At 44.0% G+C, this 20,601-nt stretch overlaps 1 protein-coding gene across 6 annotated transcripts in view; it reads right to left on the bottom strand.

The window, feature by feature from the left end:
• The window catches only part of NCOA1 (nuclear receptor coactivator 1), a 1,112,411-nt gene that overhangs the window by 191,670 nt on the left and 900,140 nt on the right, over positions 1-20,601 (bottom strand). For all 6 annotated transcript variants that reach the window (XM_085613077.1, XM_085613079.1, XM_085613078.1 and 3 more), the window contains one exon: positions 18,104-19,529. In XM_085613077.1, coding sequence (XP_085469203.1) covers positions 18,104-19,529 — 1,426 coding nt within the window. The remainder of the gene's footprint in view (positions 1-18,103; positions 19,530-20,601) is intronic.

Genomic DNA, 20,601 nt, shown 5'->3' with positions numbered 1-20,601 from the left:
ACTCCACTATCTTCAAGGAAGTGCTCAACATTCCAATGTTCAAATATACCTTGGAAGCATTAGATTCACAGTTTCAATCAACAACACTATCCTTGTAGCTCCAGAAGGCCCTCTAATACCACAGCAAACAAGACAGCAGTTTCGAAATGGAGATATATTACTAGGAAACTTTCATAACATTTCTACAAAGTCCTACTTTGGTTATATACATGGTCCTCTAAAATAAATAAGACTGCCATTCTGAAAGAGAATTGAGTTAACATGAATTCAGCAAATGTTTCTGGATACACAACCGCTCCACACATTTCATTTTTGTCACTTCTACACAACTTCACTGACAAGATTGACACTCGTCCTGCAATTTGTTTTCCGATTGACCCTCTCCTTACCTTCCTTCCTCTGTACGCCTCCTCTATCTCTGTATAGTTTTCTCCAAGTGGTATCCTGTCACCTTTCATTTCCACTATTGTATCTCTGCAAATTGCCCATACCTCATTTCATAAATCTTAACCTCACTTTCATTGAAACCATATCGCTGCAACCTATTAGTACCTAATCACTGCTAGCCTATCTACTTCTCCCAATAATCATTTGAATGAACTCATAGAGCCCCCATTAATGATCCAACTGCACTCCTACTCATTTAATATAGTATGAAGTAACTAGACTGATAAGCCTTAGGCACTGCTATTATGGGAGGGCGTTGGGGTGGACGGAGGCTGTGGACACGGACAATATTAGTGCCAACCACTCTGAGTGGTTGGATTCTGTCTGGCGGGTTTTTTTTTTTTTGGGGGGGGGAGGGTGTTTGATGGGTATAAATGCAGATACTATAATAGGTTGTGGACCTGGCATCTCTATGAGGTGATCGCCATGATACTCTGAGTCACTGTCCTAGTACGCCGCCTGGCCCCGGGATGTGGGCTGAATGGCTGTGTGCATTGTTATAACGTTGGATGTGATTTGAGACAACACGCGTGTACAGGTTGACTTAATGGATGCTTTGTTCATAATTCTGCAATAAAAACATGTTAAAAAAAAAAAAAAGAAGAAGTAACTAGAGTAAATGCATGGAATTGTTTCCATGAGAGTAATATGCTAGCCATAATAACCAAGGCTCATTAACCCTTAACCTTGGGTTCTGAAGTAGCGTACCATCAGACGTATCAAATTTAAACACTTCTTGTATAAATACAATTAAAATACTATAACATATAACAGCTTGTTTCTACTTTATCAAGTCCCAATTCTCACACAAAACACCCTACAAACGGCAGGGCAATCTGAAACATATTACCAAGGCAACCAATTACCATTCCACATTCATCATGTCCATAAATGGATTGCTACACAAATGCAGATTTCCAAACGCATATCATTTTGTCATATCAGAAACTATTGCTGACTTTAGCTCAGGCTTCTTATTTCTCACAAAATCCTGTCTTTCCAACATTATCATCATTATCATGGAGAATGGGGTAAAAAATGCCAGTGAAGGAGGAGAGTAGGTCTAATATATCACAGCTCCTTCATATGCAAGCAAATTTCAATTCCACTTAATTCTTCATCCACCTACTTAAACATTGCCTGGAACCTACATCAAACCAGACCATCTATTTTCACATTATTTACTGTTCCCACAGAAAGAATGAAAGCTTCAATGGCACATTAACTGAATACATTATTTCACTAGAAAATCTTTCCTCTAAGAACTTTTACATCAGGGTTTTCAAAAGGGTCTAATGGGTCTTCATCACCTTTCATGCAACATCTCAGAACAAGCATTGGCATAGCCAATAGGTCTCGCCTTTGAGACCTTATAAGTGTTTAGCCATGCAACAGTTGCATAAGTAAATACTTATAAGGTCCCAAAAGCGAGACCTATGGCTATGCAAAGCGGCCGTGAAAGTGAAAGTAATCGCGGTAAAGCCCGGCGCGCGCGCACATGCACTGTAGCCCTTGGCTGGCCTGGTAGCACTTTTTGGAGCCCTCTCAATAAGTCTCGCCAGACCAGCGCATGCGCTGAGTCAGGCGAGACCTAAAAACGGACCAACTGTTGCCTCAACGTTACTTCCAGAATTCAGATACACAAAAAATGTCATTACTGCTTTGGAAACTATGGTAAAATCTTTGATGCTGTTGAAAAATCACTTTACGTTAGCTAATATGGACTGCATCTAAGACCTGTAACTCTTAGTTCTCAGAATAACTATTCTCCAGAGGCAAAGTTCTAGGGAAACATGAGAGAGACTAGAGGTCCAGTAAGTATCCAAAAACTCCTCTGAAGAAGCGAGAGACAGAGAGAGTGTGTGTACACATACATACGCCTTCATTGAGAAAAATTAAACTGGAGGGAGGGAGGGAGAGAGAGAGAGAGAGAGAGAGAGAGAGAGAACACGTGTGTGTGTGTACGTGTACACATATATACGCCTTCATTGAGAGAAATTAAACTGGACCCAGAAATTCTTGCACATTAAAGGCCTACCTCTACATAACTGTTCATTGAGAGAATATTGAAGGCTGAAGTCACTAATGATTTTTAGAAATATTTTGGGTGCAGTTTACATTTAGACTTTCACTGAAGGTTCCACCCTTTTGGAAGCACAGAAGCTCTGGCGATGAGTGTACGAGAGATCCTGGGAGATAGAGAACCTTGGTGCTTTGCTATTCTGGCACCGCAGACCATGATAATCTTCTTGAGCGCCTCGATCAGTGGTTATTAGGGGACAAGCCTTTAAATGGATCTGTAATATCCTCATTGATGTGGGGCAGCAGATCCCGTAGATAGATCATTTGTCAAATGTGTGTCCTGTCTTGTAAGGGTTCTGTTGTAACTCACTTCCTTTTCAGCATTTGAACGCTCCCCCTGGCCCAGCTGATCACGATCTGCAGCACCAAGTACATGATGATGACACCAGACTTGTAGAACTCAGAGAGATTCAGAGGATTTCAGGAGGGTGGTTGTGTGTCTAGGTGCAGTGCAGCTGTACAGTTATATTAATTGGCCCTATATTTGAGCTAAACCCATAGACCTGTTGCTGGGTGCGCTGACCCTTTGCCCTCCACCCCTGGCAATCTAGACACAAGAGTAATCCTGCTTCTTGAGAATAACTGTTCTCCAAAGGCAAAGTTCTAGGGAAACCTGGAAGAGAATAGAGGTCCAGTAAGCATCCAAAAACTCCTCTGATCCTAACGACTGTGTGAGTGTGTGTATACACACATATGCGCACACAAGCAAACTGTAGAGCACTTAAACTTGAAAGACAGATTCACATCCAAACATACAACTCTAAACATCAATACCTACATCCCTATTGCAATAAAAAGCCAACTATAAAGAATGCCAAATTTCTAGCTCCAATAAATATCCTCGTTTAGGAAACCTATTGCCAAAACAACACCAACTAACTACTACACAGAGGTTTACCCTCCTTCGACTCACACCTCTTGCAAAAAAACAAAAAGAAGCCCCTCTGGCTTAGTAAAGTCATTGAGAAAAGTGTTGCTTAATAATTTAGCACATTAATAGAAAATAGTAATATATTTGCACATTACCAATTTGTAATTTCGTAAAGGCTGCTGCTCCAAAAGGCTACAATAAAAATACTTGATGACATCCACTGAATATTTTAGATGTCTTGCTAGCTTCCAGTACTATTAACCATCAGATGCATAACCCCCTTCAAAGTTGTGCTCTATTTCACCTCCTTCTTAACCAACCACAAACTAGCGTGACAGGTGAATCCTTCCTCTGACCCTCTTTTCCTGAATCCCTGAAAAGTTCATCATAGCACCTAGTTGTTCAGCTGCACATGGCATCAATGAGAATCCAGAGGAGAATTCTACTGTTTAGATTCTCCTTTACTAATCGACATACTATTCTCCTTCAAGAACAGAGATAGTGTGAAAAGCTGTCTAACGTATCTTACAAATTCTGCCAATTAATTTTCTTAGCTTAAAACCTGAAAAGATGGACATGATTCTTAATATATCGGCAACAAGAATGAAAATTCAACCACTCCTGGTTATATGACCTTCACATTGACCGCTTTACCCCAACCTTTTACTTTGAAGAAAAATCCATTGCCTCCCAGAGATATCCTCACCTGACTACACACACACACATTAAGCTTGCATTCAGATCATCTATTCTATTCTGTGAATCTTGTAAGACACATAGCTATCCGAAGGCCTCCCAGAGCTGGAACATTCATTATAGTTAACAGATCACCAGCGGGGGCAAATTACTGCAAAACCAGGTTTTCAAGGCCTCGTAAGGCAACTGGAGTAATTCAAAGAGAAGAGTGTTCCAGAGTTAGGGGGCCGGATGGAAAAATGAGCGGCCACCTCAACGAGATCAGCTAAACTTGGGGACCTGTAACAAATGAGCAGAGGAGGATCTGAGTGACTTTCCAGAAATATAAGGAGCAGCTAGTGAGCTTGGCAGAGTGTGACCTGTCTTGTGAAGTGACCTATGCAGAATGCATAAGGCCTTGAATTGAACCCGTTGCTCCACTGGAAGCCAGAGAAGATCCTTAACAGCCTTTTTTGCAGAAGGGTGCCTAGAAGATTCATAAGAAGCAGAGCAGCAGCGTTCCGTGTAGTCTGTAAACCTTGAGTCACAAATCAAGGTGAACCATGGTAAAGAGCATTGCCTTAATGAAGGTGAGAGATGACAAAGGCCTGGACAATTAATCTTCTGGCTAAAAAAGGGAGAAGGTTTAAACCTTTCTTAAAAGTCTAAGGACACCGAAGCAATTAGCCACAAGTTATTTTGCTCGCCGCTGCATGGTAAGACTGGAATCTATCCATATTCCAAGGCTCTTTCTCATACCTTTAAGGCTAGGGGATCTCTCCAGACAGTCAGGCACGGGGCTGGAAGTTTCTTACTGAAGTTATTGTCCAAAAACATAACCTCAGTCTTGTTTTCATTGAGCTTCAGTTTGCAGTTGGTCATCCATCTGGCTACTTCCTGAAGACAGGGGGCCAGACTGTGATGATTCCAGATGGAATAAGGAGAGATGGATATTACCAGCTGGGTCTCATCGGAATAAGAAACCAGTGACAACCCAAAAGAGCGTACGATTTCAGCCAGAGAGAGCATATTAAGATTAAAAAGAGTGGGGCTCAAGGAGGTACTCCACAACTCAAAAGAAGATTGTCAGAATACCAGGAATGATCTAGCACCTGGAATGCTTCCACTGCGGGGGATCTGCAAATTAGTAAGGGAGAGATTCAGCAGATAAACCAGAGTGGGAGCAATGCTGTCAAATTCGTGACGCAGGATATGATAGGGAAGCAGGCTCCTCAAGATCTACTCTTCATTCCCTCAAAAAATATTACATCTTCCTACAATCAGCTGATTTTACTTCGGGAGTTTAAACTCTCACCTCTCACATTAACTATAAGAATACCACTCTAAATGCTAGTCCAAAATGCATCCTAGGAAAGTTCCACATTTACTACAGTCCAGCAAGAGTCGTTATAAAAGGGAAAATGTGTTAATATAACCCTGTACAATAAGAATGTGGATGTTTTTCACTCAAAGCCAGAATAAAGTTAGCGTGAATCATGTTTAATACTCTTAATCATCAAAATCCTACTTATCTTCTATTCTCCTTGAAAGCCTAAGGGTGCGATAAAATTCTCAGTAGCCAAGACGTACAAAGACTCAAAATAAGGTAATTTAAATCACCCCTCTAAACGTGATTGTTTTGTCCACGGTGGCGCCTTTTTTTCGTAGCCTTCTTGATTGCCCTCCAAACTGTATTTACTGCGTTCTCTCTTCTCCACTCGCAGTTTTCCTTTCCTTCCATTTATACATTTCCCTTTCATTCTGCAAATAACTATTTAAAATATAGCTAAATTTATTCCTTACGTTCTCATGCTTCATATTTCTTGGTTCTTTGTGCAAAGATTCACTGTATATAATGTTATGCAATGTGAATCACACCAATAACTCCTGTCCTTTGGTAAAGTTGCACCATAACCATAAAAAAAGACAAAATATTTTCTAAACCACATAATGAATGAGTGACAGGTAACAATTAGACCAGCGACTAGAGTTGGCATAACATACATTGTGATTTAAAAATGGTGTTACTCACTTATGCATGCACATAAATCTGTCTACTGTATTGCAATTGGCTTTCTTATGTGTGCATCAATTCTTATAGATTGATAATGAGGTTAATATCAAAATTCATATTACCCGTAGTTGCTATGCTATCTAAAGTGTTCAAGACATTTTTTCAGGTTGGACAATTGCATGGCAGCTTAAGAATTCAAAAGCTGTATTTTTTTTTGATCACGGACAGAATTGGGTAAAGAACTGGGATTTACTGCATTGTAAATGTTTCAAAGACATTTAAAAGAAAGGTGAACGCTCTGTTTACTAAAACATACACCTACAAAAGAAATATACCCAAAACAGGCTTAGCACTTAAACAAAAAATAATCTTTAAAACGTCTCCCAAGAATTTGCTTAGAAGTTAAATAAAAATAAATCTTTAAAACGTCTCCCAAGAGCATGCCAAACTACTGTAGATAAAGGTAGTGCAAAAGAGTTGCTAATTGACATGGAAACTGCGAGCAGCCCAGGACAGTTATCTGATCACTGCTCGCAAGTAAATAAGAGATACTTTGCACTGACGGCTGGGAGGGTTAATAAAAGAAAAGGAAAGGCGCTGAGAAAGTCGTGAAACCTTTTGTGGAGAAAATGAAAGCCTTCCAGCGGAAGAAAATGAATATGCATGAGAGTGCTGTGAAGGCAGCGTCTGAGTGGGGCCAGAATAATGTGGGAACCTCCTGAGAATCCAGCTTCACCAGGGGAGAGAAGGCTTCCAGGCACAGGAAACTTCCTTCCAAAACCCCCGGATTTTCTGCATTTTTGCAGTTCACAAACCCTACTCAACCACAATATGACCTTCTCAAAAACATATGTGAAGAAAAAAACTTTAAGATGCACTTGCTCGTCTACATTCGTGTTGCAGAAATACAAAAATAAAGCTTAATCGAAGTCCTACCACCAAGTCGGGCTTTGTCAACAAATTTTGAGTCCTATTTCGGGAAGGAGTGTGTTAAAGCGCTTGAATTTGTTCTTCTGAAATTCTAGGCAAATTTCGCAAATAATGTATTTAAAGTGAGAGAGGGTTTGCCGTTATCTCGCGCCATTTTTTTTTTACCCAAGCTTTCTTTTAGATATTAAACTGACATGCAGTATGGCAACTGCTTGAATGAATGGCCTATAGATTCTCTGTTTGATATGTAGTAAATCCCGGAGCCACAGTACAAAATATAATGTGGCAACTTGCTCAGTGCTTTATACTGCACCACTGAATGTTACACTCCGATTCCTGATGGATAGTTAGGAAGCAGGATTACTCTTGTGTCAGGATTGCAGGGGGGAGGGAGGGTGGCAAAGGGTCAGCGCAGCCCAGCAACAGGTCTTTGGGTTTAGCTCAAATATAGGGCCAATTAATATAACTGTACAGCTGCACTGCACCTAGACACACAACCACCCTCCTGAAATCCTCTGAATCTCTCTGAGTTCTACAAGTCTGGTGTCATCATCATGTAATTGGTGCTGCAGATCGCGATCAGCTGGGCCAGGGGGAGCGTTCAAAGGCTGAAAAGGAAGTGAGTTACAACAGAACCCTTACAAGACAGGACACATATTTGACAAATGATCTATCTACTGGATCTGCTGCCCCACATCAATGAGGATATTACAGGTCCATTTAAAGGCTTGACCCTAATAACCACTGATCGAGGCGATCAAGAAGATTATCATGGTCTGCCGTGCCAGATTAGCAAAGCACCAGGCTTCTCTATCTCCCAGGATCTCTCGTACACTCGTCGCCAGAGCTTCTGTGCTTCCAAAAGGGTGGAACCTTCAGTGAAAGTCTAAATGTAAACTGCACCCAAAATATTTCTAAAATTCATTAATGACTTCAGCCTTCAATATTCTCTCAATGAACAGTTGTGTAGAGGTAGGCCTTTAATGTGCAAGAATTTCTGGGTCCAGTTTAATTTTTCTCAATGAAGGCACACAACTGCTTATTTCAGTTGCGAAGAACCCAACCATAATTAATGTGAAACATTAATAACAATAACAAAACATTGCAGCTGAAATATTTATAATCTCTCATTTTCTGCAATTCAATAGATTTGTCTTTGTCTGGACTGAATGTTTACTGCCGTACGAATAAAGTTCAATGCTGTTCTCTACTCCGCACCCCAGATCCAAGTATTCTGATAGCTCTATAGCTTGCACAGCTGGAATCGTGTTTTTTTAAACACCTTCTCTTACAAATGTGTACTAGTAATACATCCATCTTTTACATCAATTTCATCAATGATGGGTCCAGATGAGTCATCATTGCCAGCGGGAGCACTACCTGCATCTGAGAATGAATCCTCCAGCCCCACTTGGTGGACATCCCACTGGCGCCCTGCTAGACCATGGCATCTAAAATATATTTAAACAAGCATTGGCAATGCTCTAAAGGAATGTTGTATGGTAATGTGATACCAAAGGGGATGATGGACGGAGCGCTTGAGCAAATCAAATACTCACCCCCAGTCAACTGATCTGGGTTTAATCCATAAGCATTCTTTAGCTCACTCCACCACCCCAGTTCAGACATGGCCATATGCAAATCAGTCTGACCCTGTGCCTCATGGGAATAGTCCAGCCCGAACTGCCAATGCCAACTAGGGTTAATGTATGACATTGTTCTGCATTCTGTCCATCAATTGTTGTTTTTGCAATTGTCACCCCGAGTGGGACGGGTATGCTCAGACGTGAGTCCCGGGCTCTTCATGCCACTGGAATCAAGCTATCCTGGCTGAAGAGGGGTGAAACCCCGAAACCGGTCCTAGGATGCTTGTTTCCAGTCCAGGGAGGACCTGGCTTGGCAGTTCGGGCTGGACTGTTCCCATGATGCACAGGGTCAAGACTGATTTGCATATGGTTGGGTTCAAACTGGAATGGCATGGTGAGCAAAAAAACGATGGATTTAGGCCCTGATCTCTGTACTGGGGTGAATGTATGACATTGTTCTGCATTCTGTCCATCAACTGTAGTTTTTGCATTTGTCACCCCGAGTGGGACGGGTATGCTCAGACGTGAGTCCCGTGCTCTCCATGCCACTGGAATCAAGCTATCCTGGCTGAAGAGGGGTGAAACCCCGAAACCGGTCCTAGGATGCTTGTTTCCAGTCCAGGGAGGAACTGGCTTGGCAGTTCGGGCTGGACTGTTCCCATGAGGCACAGGGTCAAGACTGAATTGTATATGGCTGGGTTCAAACTGGAATGGCATGGTGAGCAAAAAAACGATGGATTTAGGCCCAGATCTCTGTACTGGGGTGAATGTATGACATTGTTCTGCATTCTGTCCATCAACTGTTGTTTTTGCGTATGGGAATGTGAAGCATTACAAGTAGATAGCATGCAAATGGATACGTATTTGCATGAAAGCAAAGAACTGCCGAATAATATTGTTGTAGGTTAAAGAACAAGTTATTTACCTTCGGTAACGCTTTTTCTGGTGAATACAATATCTGCCTGTGGATTCCTCACCTTTTGAATACCCCCTGCGCCAGCATTCCGCGGGAAAATTCTTTCCTAGCTCTCCCACGTCGACGAGGACATCACAATGGACAGGCTCCGGTCGCGGCACCGTATGATGTCATTGGAGCCATAAAAGGACCTCATCGGCGTGCTTACGTCAGTTCCACCCATTTTTTCCGCGCCACTGAGTCAAAAGGGCGGACCGACACATTTTCAAATGCAAACATAGCATACCAAATATATACATATATATAAATTCACAAATGCATATTCAATAAAGGTATAGAGAAATAGCAACTGAAAAAGCATTTCTCATTCTTAAAATATAAACATGATTAAGACACATTAAAATAAAATATTTTTTGGTAGAAACAGGTGGACAACGGGGAGGCGGGTGGGAGCGTGAGGAATCCACAGGCAGATATTGTATCCACCGGAAAAAGCGTTACCGAAGGTAAGTAACTTGTTCTTCTGATGGATACTTCTGCCTGTGGATTCCTCACCTTTTGAATAGATTCCCAAAGCCGTACCCCACCCGGAGGAGGGTGTCCACCTATATAGACCAAAAAATCCTGCAAAACAGAGCGAGCAAAATGGCCATCCCTCCTAACCTCAGAGTCCAAGCAGTAGTGCTTTGCAAAGGTGTGGAGGGAGGCCCAAGTTGCTGCCTTACAGATATCAAGAACAGGAACACCTCTAGCCAAAGCAGAAGTAGTAGACTTAGCTCTGGTGGAATGAGCTCTGATACCTTCAGGCGGTTCCTTCTTGGCCAGGGCGTAGCAAATCTTGATGCACAAGATAATCCACCTGGAAAGCGTCCTCTTGTGCACTGCCTTGTCTTTCATTTTCCCAACATAGCCCACGAAGACCTGATACTCCAGCCTCAGATCTCTAGTACAATCCAAATAAAAGCTGACAGCCCTCTTAGGGTCCAACCGATGCAGTCTCTCTTCCTCCTTGGAAGGGTGAGGGGAGGATAAAAGGTGGGTAAAGTGATGGATTGTCCCATATGAAAAGGGGTAACCACCTTGGGAAGGAAAGCAGCCCTGGTCCTTAGAACCAACTTATCCGCATGAATGGTCAGGAAAGGAGGTTTTGAACTAAGAGCTTCAAGCTCACTTACCCTCCTAGCCGAGGTAATGGCAACAAGAAAAACGTTTTAAAAGAAAGAAGCCTCAACGGGCAAGAGTGAAGAGGCTCAAACGGAGAACCCAATAAAAAGTGAGTACGAGTTTTAAATCCCACTGAGGCATAATGAAAGGTGTGGGAGGAATCTTATTTGTAAGGCCCTTAATGAACCTCATGACAATGGGGGACTTAAATAAAGACGGCTGATCCAGCAAACATAAAAAGGCCGACAAATCCGATAAATAGCTCTTAACAGTGGCTACAGCACAACCTTGCTACTAAAGAAAGAGAAAACTCCAAAATATTAGACAAGCGGGCCTTCAAAGGGTCAATGTCGCTCTCTCTGCACCACTTAACAAATCTGGACCATCTGGAATAGTAAACAGATTTAGTGGAGTGTCGCCTGGATGATAAAATAACATCCACTATCTCTGGTGGGAGAGAGAAAGAACTCAGGTTGCCCCGTTCAATCTCCAGGCATGAAGGTGCAAGCTCTGGAGGTGGGGGTGTAGAACCTGCCCCTGCGACTGCGAGAGGAGGTCTGCCCTGAGAGGTGAAGTAGGTCTGTGTACCACACCCTTCCTGGCCAATCCGGGGCGATCAATATGACTTGGGCCCGATCTTGGCAAATCTTCCTCAGAACCCGAGGAATCAAGGGTATGGGAGGAAACGCATAAAGGAGTTGTGAGCTCTAATCCAATTGAAACACGTCCCCCAGTGCTCCCTGCATCGGATACTGGAGACTGCAGAACAACGGACAGTGCGCGTTCTTGTAAGTGGCAAACAGGTCCAACCGAGGAGAACCCCACGTCTGATATATGCGACGGACCACCTCCAGTTGAAGCCGCCACTCGTGATCGTCCGAGTAACGCTGACTGAGACTGTCCGCACGAATATTCAGCGCACCGGCCAGATGATTTGCAAACACACAAATCCGTTGGCCCTGAGCCCAGGACCAGAGTCGCTCAGCCTCCCGACAGAGGCAATACGACCCTACACCTCCCTGCTTGTTGATGTACCACATCGCGGTAGGGTTGTCCGTCAGGACCTGAACCGTCTGACCGCGAAGGGAAGGGAGAAAAGCCTTCAGTGCCAAACGAATCGCCCGCAATTCCAGAAGGTTGATGTGAAGCAACCTTTCCTCTTGAGACCAAAGACCTTTGACCTCCAGATTCCCCAGATGAGCACCCCACCCTAGAGTGGAGGCATCCGTGATCACTGTGGCCACCGGCGGAGGAGACTGAAAAGGCTTTCCTTGAGACAGGTTGCCCTGCACACTCCACCAAGACAGCTCCACTGCAGCTTCTCTGGAGATTCTGACCTTCTCCCTGAGATCTCCGTTGTGCTGATACCACTGCCTGCGGAGGCACCACTGGAGTGCCCTCATGTGCCAGCGTGCATGGTTGATCAACGAATGCAGGAAGCGAACAGACCGAGCAGGCAAAGAACCTTCAGGACTGGAACAACCGCTCCATCGTGAAATAAAGGAATAATTTCCTGTATGTTGAGAATTCTCTGCGGAGGCGGGAATGCTCGACAAAACAGAAGTGTCCAGTATTGCCCCTATGAACAGGCTGCACTTAGAAGGCACCAGGCTAGATTTGGGTACATTTATCGAGAAACCCAATTTGAACAACAGATGAGTTGTCACTTGCAAGTGGCGCGAAACCAACTCTGGAGACTCCGCTTTCAACAGCCAGTCATCCAGGTAGGGGAAAACAGGAACCCCCGACCTTCTGAGAAGAGCCGCTACCACCGCCATCACCTTTGTAAAGACTCAAGGCGCGGAATTGAGACCGAACGGAAGAACCGCAAACTGGTAAAGTTGCGATCCCACCGTGAACCGGAGATACTTCCGATGCGACTTCAGGATGGAAAGATGAAAATACGCATCCTGCAGATCGATGGACACCATCCAGTCTTCCTGTTGCAGCGCAAGGAGAACCTGAGCCAAGGTCAACATTTTGAACTTTTCCTGCCTGAGGTAAAGGTTCAAAATCCTGAGGTCCAAGATTGGTCTCAAGAGACCATCCTTTTTGGGGATCAGGAAATATCGGGAGTAGCAACCCTGACCCCTTTCCTGCTCCGAAACCACCTCTATCGCACCTTTTGGAGTAATGTAAGGACCTCCTGCTGCAAAAGCAGCAAGTGGTCTTCTGAACAACCACCCTGGCGAGGAGGGTAAGGAGGAGGAAACTCCAAAAATGGGAGGGCGTACCCATTCTCTACAAGATTCAAGACCCAACGATCTTTCCTGATGTACCAACGGTGGCGGGAGGGGAGGTAGAGGAAGAGGAAGAGGTCTGTTGTCGATTTGCACCCCTGAGACCTCTCTTATTCTTCCCTCTGTATGATTTATACAAGGGATTCTGCGGTTGTTGGCCCTGCCTAAATTGTTGGCGGCCACGAAAGGAAGCAGATCTCTCAAAGCCCAGATATCTCTTGTAACCATACCCTCTAGACTGCACATGGAGGCCTAAAGATCTTGCGGTAGCTCTACTGTCTTTGAAACGTTCCAAGGCTGAATCTGCCTTTGAACCAAAGAGCCTTGACCCATCAAAGGGCAAATCCAGCATATTCGCCTGAACATCAGCCGAAAAACCAGAAGATCTGAGCCATGCCTGTCTCCTTGTAGCCGCAGAAGACCCCATCACACGAGCCACAGAATCAGCAGTGTACATACCTGACTGAATTACTTGACGTGCTGCAGCCTGCGAATCCGAGAGGACTTCCAAGAAATTGGCACGATCCTCCTCAGGCAACTTAGGAGCCAATTGTACAACAGAATCCATCAATGCATGAATGTATCGTCCAAGAAGGCAAGTTGCATTAGTTGAATTTAGAGCCATACTTGCAGAAGAGAACACCTTCTTCGCAGCTTTCTCCATCTTCTTTGAGTCTCTATCACCCAAAAGGGTAGGAAAAGCACTAGAAGACTGCTTTGACCAAGAAGCTTGGACAACTAAACTCTCCGGTGTCGGATGCGAAGATAAAAAAGCAGGATCACCAGGGGCAGGCCTGTACCTTCTCGAGATGGAACGAGATACAGCCGGAGCAGACAAAGGCTTCTGCCACACCTCCAGAATTGGATCTGTTAAGGCATCTGTAAAAGGAAGTAAGGGCTCAGAAGTTGATGAAGACGTATTTAAAACTTCCGTTAATATGTTGGATTTTATCTCCGCAGAGGAAAGTTTAAGTCCCAATAAATCAGCCGCCTTCCTTAGAACTACATGGTAAGGTGCAACGCCTTGTACAACACATCCACTTGCAGATGGTAAGTCATACTCAGGGGAAGTATCTAGGTCACTAGCTTCCTGAAGGCCTTCAAACTCATCCACATAGTCCGCAATTTCCCCTTCCTCCTGATCTTGTAAATACTCCTCCTCCTCAAGAAATCTCTGAGCCTCTATCCTGGAGCGATGCTTAGGCAATGGCGTCGATGGAGCCACACGCGGCGCTGGAGAAGACACCAACAGCGTCGATTGAGGAGCCTCGACTTCAAACCTCGACGTCGATCGAATTCGAGGTGGAGCCGACTCTGCAGCTGAAGGAGTCCGGGGAGCCGGAGTAGACGATCTCAGCGCCGGGAAATGCCAAGCCGGAGTCGACGGCATAAAAGGAGCCTGGGGATAGAACTGAGGCACACCCAGGTTGAAAGCCAAAGGACCCACGGGGCCTGAAGGCGCGCCGGATGGAGGCGAGGCTCTGGTAAATAAACCAAACATTGCATTGAGAAAATGCAAAGAGTCAGCCCAGGAGCAGGGAAAGGAGGATATGGATCCGTACCTTCCTGTAGGGGAGTCACCTGAGGTCGCATTGGAGCCTGCGGAGCCGGGGACAGCAGCTGCTCAGGTGAAGCCACACGGCCTAGAGAGGACCCACCCGGCGCCGGTGATGTCGCTGGAGCCGGTGAACCGTCATGTAGTGAAAAAGCCTCTGACACCGGCGCCGCCGCAGCAGGAGATGGTACTGCCGTCGCTTAAAGTCCCTTCTCCGAGGTCGCTCAGCAGGAGTAGGTGACCTCAACCTTGAGACCCTGGCCTTCGAAGAACGATAACGAGAGGTATGTCTTCTCTTGGATTTCTTGTGTTTCTTCGATCTCGAAGTGTGAGAAGATGAAGACTTCGCCCTCTTCCTACCGCTCTTCTCCTTCTTGGCTTTCGTCATAAACAACTTGGCTTCACGTTCTTTGATCACCTTCGGATTCATTTTCCTGCAGCTCCTGCAATCCTCGACGGCGTGGTCCGAGGATAAGCACCACAGGCAGTCATCATGCGGGTCCGTAATCGACATGTGCCCGTCACACTCTCTGCAGGGTTTGAATCCGGTTTTCCTGGAAGTAGCCATTCTGAAACAATCCAAGAGATACAAAGATTTTCACGATGAAAATGGAGTGCCCTGAAAAAAAAACGTTAAGCGTCGACGGCGCGGAAAAAAGGGAACTTACGTCAGCACGCCGACGAGGTCCTTTTGTGGCTCCGAAGACGTCATACGGTGCCGCGAGGGGAGCCTGTCCATTGTGACGTCCTCGTCGGCGTGGGAGAGCTAGGAAAGAATTTTCCCGCTGAATGCAGGCGCAGGGGGTATTCAAAAGGTGAGGAATCCACAAGCAGAAGTATCCATCAGAAAGGTCAGGTGACAGTTGCACTGCCAAGCCAGACCTAAACGTCCATGTAGGTTAATGACTGCCTTCCCTCCATCTGTGCTGCTGCCAGAGTCAAACATCACAAATTGTCTAGTTATCAAAGACACTGTCCCCCTGAAAGTGCAAACGTAGCTTGATAAATAAACACAATGAATGCAGCTATGTGGAGGGCAAACACGTTTTTGTAAAAGCACAAAACTTTCTCCTAATGAAAACATGTATTTCTGGATCTCAACATGCGGGCCGAGCCAAAGCCCTTCTCCTGGTGATTCACACTTAATTGCAGTTGGGCTGTCAAGCCATACCATTCACAAGGGTAATTGGAAGTAAACAATGGAATGTGGTTCCACTGTTTCCATATCAGTGAATTTATCAAAAGTGTCAGAATGAGATCAAGACAAAGCAGAAAGAAGCAGCAAGTTGACCAAGCTGTAAAAAAAACATTTAGCAAGTTATACAAAGATAAGAGTATGTGAGCTACAAATGTCAGGCAAAAAAGTTATCTCTTACATATCTTAAGGAGGTATTATTTTGTATTTTACTATTAAAATACAAATAGCATTCATTGTTAATGACTTTCTAACCAATAATTTATTTTTCTGCCTTTTATACTTTTGGTATTTAGTGACTATATAACACTTGCTTAGCACTAGTTTACTTTTTTTTTTTAACTAGCTAACCTAGTAAGTTTTTAATTGGACAAATCGAACTCAATATTCAAAATATTGTATTGCTCAGCAAACAGCACAAATATTCAGCCAGCTTGAAAACCACTTCACAGAAATAGGAAGCATTTTTGTTCAACATATAATTAAGTGCTTGACTGGATCAATCTATGAACACACCATGATTCAGGGCAACCTATCTGTTTAATACACTGACCTGCCCCAAGACAACTCATTATGCAGATTATACTTCAATTAATCTACTGTATCAATGACTCTGCTTCTCTCACTTACACCACGGGGTGATTGCCCATTGTGAGTATGCGGGACTTAATAATGCAAGATATTTTTTGTTACTATGATTTCACATTCATGCCCCCTTCTGGCAGTTTCCTCGCTGCCATCATAGATGCCCACAAGATAGGTTACCATACACACTGCTCCGCACAAGCTTGATAAGCCTGATAAACTCCACAACATTTCTCACTGTCACTGGTTCGCTGATACAGAAATTCTGCCTTTGCCCCAACTGCGATGAAATTGAAATCCTGTTCCTCAAGCTCATCCTTCTCTCTTGGTTTTAGGAACTCAACTGCCCTCCAATCCCATGGACCAAGCTTGTAACTTGGGAGTACTATTTTGTTATTTATTCCCCAAATAAACTCAATCTCTAAAAATCTATTTCACCATCTGAGTCTGCTAAAAACGGGCTCTGTAGTGCACCAAACTACCTGACAAAAAGTGTTCATCCCTTACCTACCGACCAGAAGCATTAGGTCTGCAAAAAGAGGTCCTTTGATGTCTCGTTCGGAGAGAAACAAATACATTTGGTGGTTGAACAGTTTGAGTCTAGTGTTTAGTACAGAGCTTCTCCGAAAAGGAGTGCAAAATTCATAAAATGCTTTTAAGAACCATCTAATCTAGCAGGTATTTGGATAAGCGAACACTCTAAGAGATTCTCCCTTACCTGTCCTCCTGTCATGGCTAGTCAAATTACTTGCATGCTTTTCTGCTCCTCAGCTTCCAAACATTTTCAAATCCTTTTTCATCTGTTCAGGACATAGTTGGTGACACTGTGCCCTAATCACAACCCACTCTTTCCTGCCAACTGGATCATACATTATAAGACCTGTTTCTCACCATTCCTGCCACTTGATAATGCTTAGGTTTACCCTCACACTAAAGCACTCTCAGGCCAAGAAAGTGCAGCAGGTAGAAATATAGTGAAACCCACAACAAAATAAAAATAAAATAAGTCATAATATGTAATCTGCTAAATGCAGTACAGCATGCCACATTACTTAACAGTACCATTTAAGATTACATCCCACTTGCTTACAGATAAAATGAGAACGACTACTAAACTATACTGGGGTAGATATTGTACTGTCTTTTGTTTCATAAATTTAAGTAGGAGCTTACAAATGACGGTCCAATGGATCGTTGATTCTTCCATTTCCGATTGTAAACAGCAACGCTTTAGAAATGAAAGTCCACCTCCTTCTACTACCCTATTTTATTTTCCTGAATAACTATCACGGTATGACAGCAAGTTATTTTCACAGACAATGTGGACACAATGCCTTACATTCACTGACTTCATCTGAGTAGCCTCTATATCACAGAAAGTTTGCAATGATACGCCTGAGGTCCTCATACACAGTACTTAATGATTCCTCCATACATCATAGCAAATATACACTTTACCCATCTCGCATGCACATCCTGACTTGCAACAAATAGGACAAGTGTTGCACAAAAGCCACATTAAACCCAATGTGCAGCAGAAGTTAATAAACTGAACTTTTGTTATTGTTGTACCGTGGCACTGAGATGTTTAACATATGCTTGGTCAATTTCCCTATCAGTATGCAGTTAAGTTAAGATTACAATAGATCTTTAATCATACACTGTGTCAGTGAATGTGATAGTGTAATAGTGAGTTTAACCATGAACTTAAAAGAGTTTTTGTGCCAAAGACCACCTTCTGTTGTGGAAAAGCTTATCTGACATTGAAGCTCCCTCAACAAATGTTGATAGGATTCCCATTGCTTATTGTGCCATACCTTTAAATTGGCCAAAAGTAACTCACCTGGTTTTGTGGCTCTAATTTTACATCCTCCTGAGCAGTCTTGGTGAGTGGAGCCGGTTGGCACAGTTCCATTTGCTCTGTCTTTTCCACTTTCACCTTCACATCATCCAGACTTAAGCTAGGACCCACTGCCAGCTCTTTCTCATCATTATCTAAAAGGACGCGCAGGAGCTGGTGGTCCTTCGACTCTTTTTTTTTGGCTGAGTCTTGCTCAGTTTTCACATCGGAGGGATTCGTGGAAGCCTGGCTTGAGACAGCTGCTGCCCCAGAGCCACTATCCTTCTTGTCAGTATCCAGGGACAGAGTAGAAATATCAGAAGGGCTGCCCTCCTGCAAAAGTCGATGTAGAATTTTATGGCGCTCCGTCAGAGAGCTATGAGAAGAAGGGCAGGTGCCACTAGAAGAGTTACTACAAGTTGAGTTTGAGGAACCCGTGCAAGATAACGGATCCCTGCAATTTGTGTCCATGTCCGCAAGTCGCAGCTGCTGTTCTGCAGTTGTAGCCAAAAGCTTTACAAGTCTGTGACTAGATGTGGTTTGTGGACATTTATTCTCCCCTTCAGAGAGTCTATCGCTCCCGTGCTGGTGGCCAGAATCCATCAGCTTATTCCCATCACTTGAGCTATTGTCGGGGTGAATCATGTCACGCAATATAGATGCGATCTCCTTGCTGTCTTTTTGCTCCATTTGTAGTGGCTGTATATTTAACCTACCAGGAGAGCTTTGTGAACTCAACTGTCGCAGACCAGGAGAGGCTGTAGAATATCCCAGAGGTGTTGTCGGTCCTTCGCTAGGCCCTTGCATTGAGTTCACAGGGGTGTTTGGAAATGATCTGCTATTACTATTGCAGCCAAGTGGAGATGTTGCAGAAAAACCAGCAGGGGGGCTGGGCCCTTCACTTAGGCCATGCATAGAGTTTAATGGGGTATTAGGAAATTGCCTGCTGTTACTGTTGCTGCATCCACTGCTTGCCATGCCCCCTGGAGAGTGAATGGCAGGCATTGTAGGGGAAAAAGGATTGCCCGTTGCCCGTGACCGGCCTCCCAATCCAGGGCTGCCACGAGGTTTTGGAGACATGAATTGTGGGGGGCTTATCCCTGGACTACTCATGGGGGAACTGTTAAAGTTTCCATGGTGATTATTGTTTTGGGAGCCAGTCTGTCCCTGGTTTAAGCCAATACTACCCCCAGCAGGATTGCCAGGAGAACATCGAAAGTTAGTTTGGGTGGTGCTGGGATTACTGACATTGTGTACGCCTGAGCTGGGCTGCTGGTTTACACTGCTGGTCAACATGCTGCCATTCGATGAGGAGGTGGTAGATGAGAAGCCCTGAGCTGGGGAGATGATAGGGTTTCTCGATGGACTTAGCCTGGGTAGCGGCATTGCAGGATTTGGGTTATCTTGAGGAGAAACAGGGCTTGGTTCTCTAGAAGGGAAAAGAAAAAACATTAAATACACAGACAAACATTTCAAAGATCATGCTCCAACATGATTTACAAAGATGAACTTGAAAATGATGATGTCCTCATGCTGCACAAATGCAGTTACCACATAAGGTATTTTATAAATCTCACCACGGATAGACTTTTTTAATAAACACAGATCCTTACCAAAGCTGATGTGTGTTTTATGTCACATGGAACACTGTTTGGACACAAGCTTTACAGTGGCCAGAACTGCAAGCCTGATGGCAGAGGTCCTAGAGTTGAAGGGGGAGCCCTGTCTTAATTCTGATAGGTCACTTCTAGCAGAAGACTGCCCTACCACCATACTGCTCCTGCCAGCACTATACTGCCACCTGCAGGAATTTCTTATGGAATTAGAGTAACCTTTGTGCACTGTTGTCATTATGAATGGGGAGCTTCCTCTGTTGTATATCAAAGTGTATCACGTAAACAGAATGAACTAAATTGGCAAAGGTCAATATGAACAAGGTTTGAACAAAGCATGACAGGAAGATGAGGAAAAAGAGTTGACTCGAGTGGCAGGGTGAAAGCAAAGCTAATACCCCACCCAACATAACCTTCTCTATTTCCAGTGTCAAACCAATTGCCACAAAATACATTAATGTACAACTGTCTTTCAATCTGCCTCAATAACTGCTTTCCCTTATACACTATGATGAGCTTCCTGCATGTTCAATTAGCCTTTCCAGCTAACCTTGGAATAGTGACTCTGCTTTCCTTTTACAATTCTAATATCAATCACTTTATTGTTTCGAAGCTGTCAATAGTGGAGCGCTTCAACATCTATTACGAGCATCTCTCACCCCTCTTCCTTCACATCCCCTCCGCAACTCCTCCTCTTTGTTGCTAGGTAACAAAATTAATGGAACTTCTTTTTTACGCTGGTCTCTCAATGATATTTAGTTTCCGCCCCATCAACATTATTAGAGTTACCTTCAACCACCCCTTCTCCATGTTATAAATTGTGAATGGAACAATATTCACCTGCATATACCTTTGTTTCCATGGATGGGAGTTGAATGGAGAAACACA

This window comes from Triturus cristatus, chromosome 6 (genome assembly GCF_964204655.1).
Source record: "Triturus cristatus chromosome 6, aTriCri1.1, whole genome shotgun sequence".
NCBI lineage: Eukaryota > Metazoa > Chordata > Amphibia > Caudata > Salamandridae > Triturus > Triturus cristatus.
The sequence above is the reverse complement of the archived record's forward strand: the minus strand, read 5'-3'. Positions and strand labels throughout refer to the sequence as shown.